Below are 16078 nucleotides of genomic sequence, written 5' to 3' on the forward strand. Positions count from 1 at the left end.
AAGGAGACATTGTTTCGTTTTTTCGAAAGAAGGTAAAGAGGGATTGCTTTGTTATTTTTATAGGCTTTCGATTTTGCCCGTTTATCGTGGACATTTTTATTAAATTCCACCCTTCCTGTCGTACGGATGGGATCACCGAGGGTCGAGTGCGACCGATCGAAGTTACGGATAGAAGGTAAATAGACTTTCTGAAAAATCGGCCAATTCGAGCTGTCCAGCTGGCCAGGAAGAGAATGTTCGGAAAGACGCGGCATTCGTTACAGTCACTCAACAGAAGGCATAAAATGCTTTCAATTTGTATCCTGATGTCGTTTAGATTTACCCAGTGATCTCTTGGCAACGAGATCATTCGTATAACTCGTTTTTCTTCCAAATGTTTATTCCGTCAAAATGGCCAGTATTTCACCACTTTTTTATATTTCATGCTGTGGAAGTCTCTATCAGATAGTAGCTTTTATCTTTGATGCATACGTTCCGTACAAGCCGATTTTCCCCCATTTTGACATCACCCCTTTTAATCTTGAGTGGGGTCGATGAAATAAAAAATATTGTTTAATTAATACATGGAGAGGAAACTTAGCAAGAGATGAATAACAATTATTGGCATTGTTTTATTGGCATCAATGAAAAGAAGTAAAGAATTGAATTAAGTGATATATTTAATATATTTAAAAGTTGCATTGAATAAAAGTTGAATATTTAGTAAAAACATACAATCTATATTTAATTTAAATATATTTAATATACTTGAAAGCAAAGAACATACAATATATAATCCAACGTCATTTCCTCCTTGGTTCTTTTGCTGTTCCTATCTTTTGTGAAACGTGCGCGTGACGCGAAGGGTTGAGTCACGTAAGGCTTAATAATACATGCTTCTATTTAATTTTATATTCTATCTTTAAATATACGCTTCATTAACAAGAGCATATTTTACGCTATACTAATTCGAAAGATCGAAACAATGCATAATTCAACATCTACAAATACAAATTAAAAATAATTTTGCTTAATCAAGAATTACAAAAATTACCATAAGAACATCGTAACGCTATTCCAAAGACGATGATGTATCAATCAATAACTCTAATCGAGAAACAACATTAAATCAATAAACCCTGCAACATCCCAATCCAAGCAATCGAACACGCCAAGATATAGGTTATCAGCTGCGTCTCGAGAATTCTAAAACGTCTGAAGGTTTCTCATCCGAGCGGCTCAGACGCGAATCAATGTACTTTGTCCAGTTCGTTACAGTCCATAGAACGAGATCTCAAGACGCTCGTTCGAAGATAGAATCTTCTTACGTTCTTCCGTTTGAAGAGTCCCCCTAAGAGAACACGAGCTCGCTCGTGAGATGGATTTTATTTCGCGGCTTAGCGCGATCTCGTCCCCATACAACCCCTCCCTTCCTCCCCAAAAAAAAGGAGAGAAAAGAGCAGGTTTCGATTCCGAGGGTAGCTTTATCCGAACGATAGGCCATTTTTCGTCTTTCTTTTCTTTTTCCCTTCTTTTTTTCTTTGCCGATGGGCGTCGCTGTACACGGACGAATTTGCATGAGGCACGGTCACGAATGCTTGCGTGCCGCGACTGATAAGTTAAGCTTAAGCGAACGCTTTACTCACGTCTATGTTTCTGCAGACACACGATGGTGGCAGGTAACGTTCGGTGCTTTAAAACACGCGGAGGCTAACGTTGAGCCGATAAGCTGCTGGTGGATTATTCGAGTGATACGGTGGTTCGGAGTTGTTTCACTGGATTGTGCATAAATATGTCGCTGCAGTATATATGTTGTAGTTTAGAAAGCGTTCGCGAGACGTCAAGATTATCTGGTGTAGGCGTACGATTGGTAGGCAGGCTGTTGAATGTGACAAAACGTATCTAAGCGAAAGTGGATGTTCCGTAGATATGTGGAGAATCGAAGGTCGATTTTTATGTGACCAGATTGTTAATTGTATTCCTATACAATTTACAAAACTGTTGTACGTGATTCTATATAATTATATCGTGTTTTCGTCTAATGTAACTGATTTATTCGAATCTTCCGTGGAATTGAGTTACACGATTTTTTTCACTTTCACGATTATAGGAGTTTTGGAACAAGTGAATATTCGTAAAGCACTCTTTAAAGATACACATATATCTAATATTAAAATCAAACAAAAAGGAGAAAAATTGATAATGTAAAATTGATTGACGACATATTCAATTTTAAAACTATTCATCTGTGAAATATGAAAAATATGACTCATTATATTTTCCTCATGTGATCTTCAGTATAATGCAATCGGTAATTCGTCGACACGCGAACCAAAATTGTTTCCCATTAACTTCTAACGTGCACTCTAAACCTGCCATTTGTCACAGATAAGATGTATCAGAGAAAAAAGTAAGGGATATTTATTTAGGGCAAGTTTTCGGTAGTAGTACTGTAGTATACGTATTGGCACCCTCTTAACGCTATTTTTCTTCGCACTATCCCTCGTTTACTTATTCCACCTTTTCCCCTTTTCGGGTTCAGTTTTATTTTTCCTATTTTCTCATTTGTTATTTCGTTTTCCTCCTTTATCTTGTATTCACTGTTTCTCGATCTTTCTTTTTATACCTGCTTGTTTTCTCCTCTTTTTTTCACCACGAATCGTTGCTTGGGCACCAACACCGACACCTTCTCCTTCTTTATTTCCATTAGGGTGCTTCCAGCCATTTGTTATGATCCTACAGATTTGGGAGAGCAACGATGTACCTTCCAAGAATAATCCCTCACTCGCTTAAATTATTCCTTCGATGGCTTTTAACTTGAACGAAGATTCGATGCTTTTAAGCTTGCCTGTGTATACGATGTTTTGATACCATAGGTAGCATCAAGATTGAATTTTCGTTTCATTTACGTTATTTACGATATTTCAATGATTTTTGGTACAATTTTATACACACACACACACACACACACACACACACACACAAAGAAAAATATACAACACCCACAATTATAATACTCTTTATAGTATTTAGAATATAAAACAACGTCTTATCTATTTAGGTTCTATTTCTGTAGCTATGATATATTCATAAAAATACAAATTTGCAAAATACTACATCTCATCTAATCGTATAACTTTACTGATAATTCATTTATATATCGATTATATTTCGTGGTTGCTTTTAATGCACCATTTCTTTCCACATCTTTTTGTAAAATTCTAATCACAGCTGCGATAAAAGAATGAGGTCAAGTGACATAAATGTTACTCTTCCATTGTTTTCGTGTGCTACATTCACGACTAAAGTTTACACACGTTGAAATTTCGTGTGCTCCATAACGAACAAGTTTTACGATTTCTTCGTCCCACTTGCAATAAGACAGTTGTTCTATTTTCTCGTTTGTCAAGCGGAAGGGAAGATGTTCGAGCTGGGAAGCTTTGACAGTCAAATTAAAATCAACCGGCCGTCCTGACGAACTAAAATTGGTCTCTGACAGAACCTAATACGGTTTCGAGGTATCGACGTATCATCTGTGAGCCCCGCTCGATGGATTTTTATTGTTTTCTTTTGGTGTCGCTCCGTTCGTCTGCCACCAGTCGATAACCGTACATTATTTGAGAAAAATGAGAAGGGGAACGAAATTTTAATCAGAAAACTGTCGCTAGTGAAATGAACGGCCTTCGATCCAACGCGACGAACGCTTCTTCCTATTAGTCGCTCGTGTTTCTACTAACATGACAGTTACGATAGGCATTCATAGTCTTCTTTACATAATAATTTTTGTGATTGTATAGGATTAGAAATGAATGTTTGTAAATTAACAAAGAGTGGCTGAACTTTACATTGAATTCTACATGACTTAATTTAAGTTTACAGTAACTAGACGAGGAAGTATAACAAAAATAAAAAACACGCTTAACCTTTTCACAGTGTGGTAGGAGAGAGACCCGGCCAAGCCATCGAATACGGTACTGTGAACTTAAATTGTATTATGTCTAACGTAATTAGAGATTAAAATTTAATCTGTACACGCGTACAGATGAAATTCCCAAATTTCCAACAAATTTTCTGTTAAAAATATGTTCGTCATTGTCAAATCATTATTTTCGTATTTTTTACAACTTTACTAATCAAATAATAATTAATTTAATGATATTAATCTAATAAGCACTAACGTATAAATAACTGAATAATTAAGTAAATGTCTATTATTCATTGAAATTTAAGATTCAGAGACACTAATACCTTAATCAGGTGAAAATGAAAAGGAGAAATAAGAAAAAAAGAAATAATCAAAGACTCTGTTTCAAAGGAGCTTGTTCCAAAATGTGCAAGTTTAAGTTTCTCCCACGATCTTGGCCCAAGTTCCATGATCTTAGACAGTTGAGTTTAGAAGCTTGAAACAACTGGCCGACGCCCGCCTTTTATTGAATTCTTTCCTTTTACCGACTGGTAGTTGGAGTAGCACTCTGGCTGTATATGTAAATGTAGCTTAGGGGACTGTAATCCCATGGGAAGTCGGGCAAGGGACGCGATGGAGAGAACTGCAGTAAACGATATTTCGTCATTGGTGGGCACACCCTTATCTTCGCTGTACACGCTTCTATATCACCCTTCGATCGTGAAAATAGAATCCTAAAATCACGACGTTAATGATGTTCGGCATACAAGCTTAGAGACTTAGCGAAAAAATCCAGCTAAATTGGCCCTATCGTTCTTAAAAGTCGTGTAGAATCTTATTGAGCGAACACGGTAATTGGACCTATAGAGGATATTATCCAAGTGCACGAGTTTGTTAGTTTTTATTTAATATTTAATTTAAGGTATCACGGTTAATGCCATTAATAATATATTCGCTTAGAATACAAATTGATTGACTCCATTTTCCAACAATATTTTAATTTTAGTACGAGAGCGTATGATTTAGGATTCGATTAAATTTAATGGAATTGGTTAGCTTATATTGGGAAAATCTTTAATGTGAAAACACGGTTAATACATTGCGGACGGTATGCTCCGACAAGCATATGCCTGAATTCCCGTGTATTTTTGAAGCGATTGAAAAGATTCAAAAGATCGCTCGGAAAGTTCGATCCGATTTGCATTTCGATTCGATATACATTTCTCGAATTATATAGGTGCCATTTTGTTCCATAATCTTTCATCGTCATTCATGCAATTTGAATATTCCATCGTTGCAGAATCTCTCAGGTTTTTCGGCGAAGAACTTTTCAATATGATTTTTTATGTCGACCAGAGAGTTAAAAATTGGAAGGAACTTTCCGAACAGCATTTAACGAGTGTAATATTTTGTTAAAAATCAATAAGCACATTTAAAGTAAATATTTAGTAACATTTTTTTAGCGTTTAGTAACGTTTAGTAACTAACACATTTAGTAACGTTTTTTTAGCGTGATATGCTTGAAGACAATTTCCCCGAAGCAGAACTATTAAGCAAGATTTATTATTTTATTAAATTCCTTAAAAATCGGAACGAACTTCCCGAGCGACCAATATTATATCGAATATATTGATATCGATTTTATATTATTCAAGTATGCAATGTAAAATTAAATTCATAACATTTTGTTTGTAGCATCCATTGCCTTTTTTTTTTACTACTTTTTTAAATAGTAGTTAACATTTTTATAAGATACCGCACGAAGTATGTAAGACGTGAATTTGCGTCTTCCTCAATGTGTTAAAATGAATTTACTAACATTTTGTGATGTCTGTGACTCTAATATTTAGAGGAGCATATTCATATACATATGTAGAGTGTTACGAAATAGGTGATACGATCCAGCATTCTGTACGCAAAAATAAATCGAAAATGTAACTGCTATTGGCTTCTGTACGAGACATGTATATTTTAATTGCAACGAGAAGGAAACAAAATAGCAAATTAAACGTTGGAAATTGCGGTTTCTTGTTCGAATTCAAAACAATACTTCGGCATTAACAATTGAATATTCTATTAATATTTCTGGCTACTAAATACCATAACCACTAATCTCTAGTGAATATCATACTAATTTCTCAACTATGATAGTATCACTATAAAAGAAAATTTCTGTACGTCGCACTATCTTTATTTAACCAGACACGAAAAGTAAAAATAGCTTAATATCATCTACGCCAATTCCCGAGCAAGCTTGGGGAGAATTAATCTGGACCTTTCTCGGAAATAAGAGGAGAAAACGGCAATTGGTCGCTAATCCGCGAAAGCCTTCCAAGATTCGAGCATCGCCGACTCATGGAGCCCTTCGAAGGGCTGGTAAATGGTACATATAACCTTATGTATCATGTACAAGACGAAGCATGTATACGGTATAAATCTGTTGTATTCGAGAGTCTCCTTTCTTTGACAAGATTATCGGCGTACGCTAAAGAGGGTGGCTGTCTTTGAAAGAAAGAACGCTCGAGAAAATTCGGTGCTCTCTTGCAAATTAATGTAACCTCCGCCTCTGCCCAGACATTCTTTTCATTCGTTTTATCTATGGTTTTTCGATCCAAGATAGACGTCGAACGTCGTCGATGAAAGAACGATAATGTAATTAAAATTACATTGAAAAAAACACCGATATCTTTTACGTAATATTCGATGCATTCGTGGGGAAACGACACGGGCATGCTTTATGTTACAACGTGTAAAATTTAATTACCCGATATCCCAATATCCTCACAGGAAGTCCAATTTATCTCGTGTACGGAGCGCAAGTATTTGTGGCACGTTCAGGTAGGCTACCTTTGACATTCGAGAAACGATTTATAATTAAATGCCTTTGTATCGTTCCGTACGTATCGTGTATCTTGTGAAAGCAATTTTACATGACATTGGTGGAAATTTGTAATGTAGATATTTAACGTGTATCGTAACCAGATATGTTTATTAATTTTCTGTAATGTTCTACGACTCAGAATGATATCTCAGAGAGTAGTAGAATCAATTAAAAAGTATTCTAGACGTTTTTTTTTTTATTTCACACCTCGGTTTGGAAAATATCAAGTTTGAAATTGTAGTCGATAACCCGTTGATTGTCACAGTTGACGAGTTCACTTGGAAGTTAGTTAACAAGCGCATTGTGCTCGAAGAATTTTTACGTTTGATTTTTTCTCAAATGAAGTCTGAACCAAATGAACAAATTTTATTCTCTCTCCTTCTCTTCCCAAAATATTTCAAGCAAAAGATTGTCAGATTTCAGATTGTCAGAAATGTTTATATTATCTTGCTTATTTTTGACGATACCAGATCTACTTAGAATCACCATAGTTTCATCAATGATTTTTAAGGTCAGGACTAATACGAATTAATAAGTCCTCATGAAAACTAATAAATGCTAATTAGTTAATTGAAGAAAACAAAGAACAGATTACAAAAGCTAAATTTGTATTCTCTGTAGTAATAACTGAAATGATAAATATTATTATTAAATCGAGGTACTCGGTCATCTTATACAGTGGTAACAAAGTGAATGAAGTTCTTTTAAGTGCGCGAAAAAGCTTTTGCGCTGTTTATGACTCTTGGAAATAACATTGCGACCAAGTGGAAAATGTTTTTGGCGTGTTTCGACCTGACCTCGACACGTTTAGTCATCCTTTGTCGTTTGTTTCACTGTTAAATATGGAAGTGAACGTGTGAAGCTTCAATAAAATTATAACACACTCCGTGTTATCAAGTTTTATAATTAAAATTAGGAGAATTATAAAAGAATAATTTTCTTTCTTTTGTGTTTTTATAAAAGCATTTTTCTCTGAAAATAATGCTGTTGTTTTAAATTAAAAACGATATGTCTGCTAATTCATTTAAATGATACTTTTTCTCAAAAACAATACAAATATCTTTTCCAGCGAATAGTAATATCTATGTATAAGGTTTCTTTTAAATTCAGGCAATATTTTGCTATTACAACGAATTTGGAGATTCGTGTAAAATTAATTGATAAAATTAATCGAGATAGTGAATAATTTAACAATATATCCAAACAGTTAAAGGACAGTAACGCTCCTTAAAAACCCCGATCGCCGTCACCTGTGTCTCTTTTGTGCACGAGACAATCTGGAATCCCTCAAGTGATGTTCATGGGACATCATGATCCGTGGGGTCGGTTTAATGGGTGTCCCTGTGGTGCGGTCACGTGGCCTATATATACATATATCTCTATAGCGTATATAAATGCGGTTATCTACACCATATGGGGTAACATACCATTAATAGTATAGTGCATGATTCAATGACGTCACATCGAATAATTTACATACAAGCTTCAGAATCGACTTAATTGCAAACGGGGCAAGAAACTGTTGCTTTGTCTAAAGAAACGTGTTGAGTTTAATATGGTTGAAACTGGTTGAACTTTGTTTCTGAATATGTTTGTTCATATTCCGATACCGTGTGGTCTTCTGAATTGGTTTTACAATTACACGAATCTCCAAATTAATCTCCAAAGGAATCAGTCGTCAAATAATTCTTGGAAGTTGTAATAGCAAAATATTGCCTGAATTTAAAAGAAACCTTATACATAGATATTACTATTCGCTGGAAAAGATATTTGTATATTTTTGAGAAATTTAAATATGAAAGGGCGCTCAGAATACGTATATTCCGCAAGAATATGAAAAATATCCAATATAATATTTAAAGAATGAAACAAATCTCTACTTAGGTTCCATTTCCATGCAACAATTTGCACAAACGTTCACAGCTTGGCTACAGTAATGAAACTAGCAATAACTCATCAAGTAGGATCTACCTCGAATATTATACTCGACCTTACTTTAAAAACCCTTGATTACGCTACACATGTCTATAATATACAGAACGTGTTTAGAATATCCCATCTAAATACTAATTACGCAAATGCAAAACTAGTTTATCAGAAATACGCATCAAACAGTCGAAGCCACACTCATTCATAATCATTTTACGAAACCAAGGGTGACATCAAAAGGCAGGAAAAAAACGGTATAAAGCAAGAGAGGAAGAAACAGAAAGCAGAAAGGGAAGAGAGAAGAGCGTGCAGTAGTTGTCCCTGTGGGATGGTCACGTGGCCTATATACCATGAGAAAGCAGTAGGGACTCGTCGTTATACGGCAATGGGTAGCACATGACGGTGTCCCATAAATAGTCGGCCGGACGCCGGAATTTCCATTATATCGCGTTCCCGTACGTAGTCTCCATAAACAATATCATCGAAGTCCGCGCCGAAATGGCGTTCCCCATTAGGTGTTTGGCCTGCAATATTTATTACGGACACGGTCATTGTGATACGCGGGATTTATAGCCGGGTTTTGTGCTGAAAATCTGCAGGTCGCTTTGAAATGGCATCAAAGAGGGACAGAGAGAAGCGGAATAGAAGAGAACAGGGACTGAGGTAGAGAGGGAAAGTTGGAAAATAGTTGAACAATTCGAGCTGTTCGCGGGCTGTAGTATTAAACATAGCGAAATACTCGATCTTCGAGTTTACTAGCGCATTCCAAGCGTTCGATATTTTACACCATGTTTCCATGCCCATTTTCGTGGCTACAGCGAACGGTAGTTCCAGCGATAGTTCTAATCATGTTCAATTAACGGACTGACCAAAATGCACGTAACACGGCGGTATATTTCAAAGTTACCGTGCAAATGCGTAGCTCTATCGTTCGTGTAAATTGCAGGATGTTATTTGTCTATTCCTTCCGTTTACGGGTTCGAAAAACTTTGTTAATTATTTTAGAGTGAATTTTTGATGATTAATAGGTTTTTTCTTTTTATGAAATGTTTGTAAATTGAGGGAACACCCCCTTGAAATATTTGTTTAAAGCAGCAGGGGAAACGAGTGATTCGTTACAGAATGTATAAGAAATATGAGAAGATGTAAATATAAATGAGGTTAATATGACTAATTTAGATAATAATTTCTTCCAACAGAAGATTATTTGCCGTCGATTTATATGTTGTTATTGGACACTAATGATGTTACTGTTCGAATAAAAAAGTCATAGATTACAGTTTGTACATAATAGGGAAATATAGTATAATTTTTAAACGTTACCTCTAAAATTCTATATGAATTTATTAATAGTAAAAAGTTCGGAATATTATTTTCCTCTAATTAAAAAAAATTTTTTTTTTTATTTAATCTGTTTATATTCTAGAATTTATATGACGTGCGCTATATCGTTATTCGATTACGAAATATTCAACGCAGTATCTTATTTCCCAACGGAATACATCGTTTATGACAGTTTTATTGGTGATTCGCGTCATGGCTGAAACTCCAGCCGCAATGGTATAGCCAAGTATTTCAAGATACCATTTCGACCGCAGGTGTTGATACTCTTGGCTCAGTTGGTTGTTACCCGAATATTTCATGAGCTCAACGAGTAAATTCTGCGTCACCCTTCTTGAATCATTCATTCTCCGGGAGTGCTGTCTGTAAATTTATATCGTGCAATTACAAATCTAAAATTATTATTCTTATTTGTATTAGTTGCTATTCTATACGATTCGATTCTTATAAACAAGTATCTCTAGTAGTATAGTAACAAGAATTATTCTATTATTCGTACTATTGGTTTACACACGATCGAATGTCTTTTGTTAATTTCGGTTGACCTTGGATGTCATTACAATTGACTTCTTAATGCTATCAACGTGAAGATAGTCCAATCCCTTGCACGAAATATCAGTCGATTAGTAAGAAAATTAAATTATCAACGCACTAAGTTTATTGAGACGCAGTGTTGCGTGCAAATTTACGGTTTGTTTAACAGTCTCCGTGATCTACCATCCGAATTCTGTCTTGATTAATGTATGCTCCCATTTTGGACCTGAGTTCCTTCAAGATCGGCAAAGGCAGGCTTCTCTCCCGGGACCAAATCATGACGAACTTGTATCCCTGGTGATGCGTCGACTCGTAACAGACCAGCATCCCAAGAACCGTATCGTATTTTACGAAGGCTATTACGTGACGAAAAGGCCCTGGGAATAGAAAATTTTGAAAATTTTTAACAAATTTAACGCCAGCCTGATTATCGAACCATAAACAGAGAGTAAAGTTATTTGCTTTCTTCTCCGAGACAAAAAGGAAAAAAAAAAGAATATAAAGGATCAAACAGGTTAGTGTTATGGGTTATGAAGCTATTAACAGATCGAACGCCTACCAACTTGTTTAGCGACGACATTCCGATAACACGCCATTGAAAATATTAGTTTTATCGATTCACGTGTCAAGGTTCGCAGAGGTCTAGGCTGTCTTTATGGAAAATATTTTCTTTAAAGTTTATCCCACTCGTTTGCTCGAGTATAGAACACTTTGAGTAAGCTCGCGAAAGATCAAGGTACGGTTATTTTAAACTTCAGGGTTCTTTAACATTTTAAAGTCGGAGCATTTAGAATTAATTTATTTACTTTTCATCAAAGAGGAAGCTTATCATTAGAATTATAAAAAGTTGGAAAATTTATAATCGATTATTTTATCTTTCATCGGATAATGCTTAACATTAGAATTGTCACGACTAATTAGCATGAAAAGTTATAGAAAGTTTACGAATATTTTATAATCTTTCATTGAAATTTTATAAAATCATAATAGTGTATTTTGAGGACTGGAAGGATTTTGTTTTTTCTTTCATCAAATATTTTTTCATTTCCATTCCATTCGTACAAATTTTATACTGAATAATTCCATTACTAAATAAAATATTTACCTAATCTCTTTTTCGATCCTTGAAGCTGCCAAGTTGCAACGATATCATTCCCATTGACATTTCCATCGATGTTAAAAACGGTAGGAATATCGTTCTTGTAACTGAGCGCAGTAAATTTCACCGTAAACGTGTTGGGCGACGTCTGTCTGACCAGGAACCGTCCGCATTTACTTAGGCTTACATTTACCGGCGTGCCAGCAGCGAAATACCATTCTCCTGCAAACTAACATAGAAATTCCACATTTTTTCTCTCTCAGCCTATAATCTCTTGACAATTCGTTTATCAACAATTATCGTTTGGCCGTGTTTCTATTTCTTTTACAGGAACATTTTATTTTATCTTGGATCCGTTTGCCACGCGTAAATTCGAATTAGATTCGTGCGTATGCAATATGCATACAGGTCTGGAAATTAATGCGTACGATTATGCGTAATGATCCAATATTGACAAATATCGGCTGCATTGAGTGCAAGCTCACGATCCATTGAACTAACGTTTCCGAATTTACGGGTGTCGACATAGATGTGTCGTGTTCATGGTTATCATACGAAACATAACTCGGTATCATTTGTCAAGTTTCAAATGAACGGGTCTTATGGATACGATTATGCGAACACGAGCCTGTTTCGTTTATATGTACGTTCGCAAACATGTTATTTAAAATAATCGAAGGATCGTATAATCATACAATGCGATCGATATTGCAGAAGTCACTATGTTTGTGGTTTTGATATTTATCGTGCAGATGTTTAATAATTAGCAGTTTGTGATATGTTGGTGCAGGTTTCCTTTACTTGCGTTAAATGGAGATTTCTAGAGCGTGTGAACGAATTGTGAAAATAATAGCCAAATCTTGATGAGAATAAAATATAAAATCTTGATAAATCTCGTATGATTGCAATATTAGATATTGTTTTATTTATGCAAACTACAAATCTGCTTGCGATTTTTATTTTCAATTGTAACAATAAAACGAATAAAACGTGAATTTTTTGTCTTGCAGTAATTAACATTAAAGAATTGTTAATGCTTTATCAATTTTATAATTTCATTGTACAAGGTATCCTTAAATTTGTGGTGGAACATGAACGAAGGTAAACCTACATGGAAAAGTATGTTGAAAATGGAGGATGATATTTTTTCATATACAGCAATGAGATACAAGTTTCAGATATAAGCTTTATTTTCAAATAAATCGATATTGAAAATCGACAAACACGTATACTTTTACATGTTAGTACAAGGTGTCTGCATTATTATTTCAGGTGAATACATTAAACTTTTAACGTTACATATTAAAGAATGAATAACGAAGTAGATGTAAATTAGATAAATGCAACAAAAATTACTCTAATTATAAAAAAGTACAATCAACACTTAACGAATTTTTAACATCAATTTATTTGAAAATAAAGCTTCATATAGAAACATGTTGCTCCACACTTCCAACCTATTTTTCCACATTGTACCTTCTTTTTTCGTTATACGATATATCAATTCGAAAACACTCTGGCTTCTCTATCACACTGTTCACCTCAACGTCTCAACAACATATTATTTTCTACTTAAATCAACATCGAATCGATGCAAACACGGCACTACCTGACTCAAGTCCAGCGGCTGTCCAATATCCGGTGAGCAGGACGCACAATAGGATATCAAACACATCGTGCAAATCAGCATCGGAAGTATATCACGAGCATGGAACATTTTCAATTCGGCTCGAAGGGATTCACACGCGGCTATGTCTCCACACGGACTGTTTCGAGTATATTGAAACCGTAAACGCGGATTCTGACGGGATTTCAGTTCGTTATCTACAACGTATTGCTCATGGGGGGTTTGTCGACGTTGAACGCATACAAACATATATCGGCGTGCAGTCTGTAAACGCGTGCTCGTGCTTAAATACCCGTGACCGAACTGTTTACCGACCCTCCTATTTATGTACACGTGTCTCTGCAAAGCAGATTTGTCTTCTCTCTGTTTCGGCCGCGCGACTTCTTGAGAATTGCGGCGCGAAATCGAGCTGTTTGCACTGATGGAATTTAATTCACTGCTGGAAACTGGGCGTTGGGGAATCGGCGAATGCAATTGAAATGGCGAGTGTGTGCGCGTATAGGTACAGGAAGTATAAATGGAGGTGATGGACGATTCTGAGCGTGGTACGGTTTGTTGTTTGCATAGGATGATGATGTGAATTGTCTATGGGATATTTGCAGTATGATCGAATATATTAATATTTTATTTAGTGATGGTTTATAAAAAACACTTTAATCGAAAATATAAACTGGAAAGAAATTATTATTTATTTCTGCTGATAGTACTATGTATTTGAAACTTTATGACTCTGGAGCGGGATGTGTGCATTATCATTGAATAATTCATATTTTATCTGGTAATGTTATTATGGAAAGATCATTTGGGTCCAACAAATAAATTGTAAAAGAATTATTATTTTTGTCGATGGTAATAATTATTGGAAATTTCGATCATACTTACAGTAGACATATGTTTTGTACAATAAAAAAGTCTTGTTATAATTATAGATTAATGACTTCCACTTCAACACAACTTGACAAGACAGTTAAATTTTATTCAAGCGTGGAATTTTATCAGATAAATTGGAAGGTCAGTTAGCGTAATTTCAGTGACAGATTAGTTGGATAAAAGCAATAACTTTCGCAAGAAATCGATATTCATAATTCAAGCATTCAAACTTAAGTTAAGCCTTTAATCTCTGTTTGTGAGATGATTCTGCAAGATCTTCAGTCTCATTGTATACACAGAAATGCACAAACCACATTTATTTCCGCTCGAATAACTGTTTACCAACGATAATGCGGATTTATGAGGGGTACGCGGTAAACCCCAACCATCGACTATGAACGTTGGGTTATCGGCAATCCGGTCTCGATAAGTGTTTATCTAACTCGGCAGAAGACCGTAAACAGATATAAATGTGGCTAAGATTAATAGTAGATACTATTGTGGTATTTCTGACAATGATAGTGAAGAGATTAAATCATTTAACGATATTCCCACGATCTCACCATTTGACTTGTGTAATTGTTAAAAATATTTTTAACCATTAATTATTTTTAATTATTAATGTTAAATACTTTCATATCGTGCTTATCATAGACAGTTAAAATGATTGTTGATATTTGGTTATAATATTAATCGCCTTGTACAATCTCTGAATCATTGAATTCGCGGTTTAATGATTGAATCACAAGAATTTCTATTTTCCCAGTGATTTTAAAAATTATAAATGAAATCAGTTATTTAAAAATAAATGATTAAAGTCGTGAAAACGATATTTCGAAAAGTAAATCGCGAAACTGCCAAATTTCTAAATAAAGAATTACTTGAGATTCTCACTGGAATGCTCGTCAAATCTTCAGATACTGGTAAACTTAATCTCAGCGTTCGTGGAATCCCCGTGTCGTCGAAGTTTATTGAATCGTTCTGTCGGTCTTTTGTTTCCGGCACGCGATCTTTCTTCGAGGGGCTGTTCGAGCGGACAGCGTTACGGTCCAGTTTAATTTATTTGCCGTCATTATTACGTCGTGATTAAACCGGCCGTCTCGATTGTCCGGGGGGATTCCTCTCTACGGGGGTCTAACTTTCGGTTTAATTAAAAAAACGTGATCACCGTTTTCAGAAGTCCCCTGGTTATTCCCTTAGCCGCATGCTCTTTGTACCTCGCAGGAATCCCTTTCGTGGCTTCCCGGATATTTCCAGCAATCAACTGGAAACGTTTTCCTATTCTCGCCAATTTGTTTTCATTCGTCGAACGGTCTTAAATTAAGGGAAACCGAAATGTTTGCTGAACGAGCGACTGCGCTCGTAAAATGAGAGCTTTATAGGCGCGGTGAGTTTATCGGTATTTGTACATATATATAATACGTTTCTTTGGGAGAATCTAAATGAAATTGGCTACTGTTATCGGGTATCGTATTATACGAATGTTGTGTACTGTGAAATTCCAACTAATTTTATATTTGAAGGCACTTCAATCCTAAGATGATTTTTGATAATATCAAACTTCAGATTTCGAGTTTCAAACTTAACATTTTTGGGATTCTAAATTTTCAAGTTGGAAATATTGAATCTAAATTTCTACCAGCGCTTTCTGTAGCTTTGTATACTTTTATTACAGTTTTAATTTATTTACATTTTATTACAAATTACGTAGCTATCTTAGCTAGAGAAAGAAAGGAATATAACTATAAATGTTGTCAGTGTACTATTGTCCCTTCTCGTGAATCGAATCGAAACAATGTGTTCACGTTGGAACATTAACTTTGGTCAAGTCAAGCATTGCCTGATAGCGAGTTGGTTTATCAAATGTCGTGATACTTAAACGTCTCTTTTCAAATATACATACGCCAGAAATGT

General features: G+C 35.3%; 2 protein-coding genes across 3 annotated transcripts in view; one reads left to right on the plus strand and one right to left on the minus strand.

Annotated features, from left to right (window-relative positions):
• LOC126915883 (uncharacterized) overlaps positions 1 to 16078 on the plus strand; it is a 244432-nt gene that overhangs the window by 143168 nt on the left and 85186 nt on the right. The gene's annotated exons all lie outside the window — the stretch shown is intronic.
• LOC126915895 (uncharacterized) lies at positions 10020 to 13660 on the minus strand. Of its 2 annotated transcripts, none has more exons than XM_050721031.1 (4): positions 13277 to 13660; positions 11674 to 11896; positions 10795 to 10945; positions 10020 to 10397 (listed from the first exon to the last, which is right to left on the minus strand). In XM_050721031.1, exons 1-4 carry the CDS (start codon positions 13541 to 13543, stop codon positions 10145 to 10147), a joined length of 894 nt encoding a protein of 297 aa, XP_050576988.1. In that variant the 5' UTR covers positions 13544 to 13660; the 3' UTR covers positions 10020 to 10144. The 2 variants fall into 2 exon arrangements, with proteins under 2 accessions (XP_050576988.1, XP_050576989.1); XM_050721032.1 differs by having other exon boundaries at positions 10267 to 10397; positions 10687 to 10945; positions 13277 to 13659.

The sequence above is a fragment of the Bombus affinis genome, chromosome 4 (genome assembly GCF_024516045.1).
Source record: "Bombus affinis isolate iyBomAffi1 chromosome 4, iyBomAffi1.2, whole genome shotgun sequence".
NCBI classification, from domain to species: Eukaryota; Metazoa; Arthropoda; class Insecta; order Hymenoptera; family Apidae; genus Bombus; species Bombus affinis.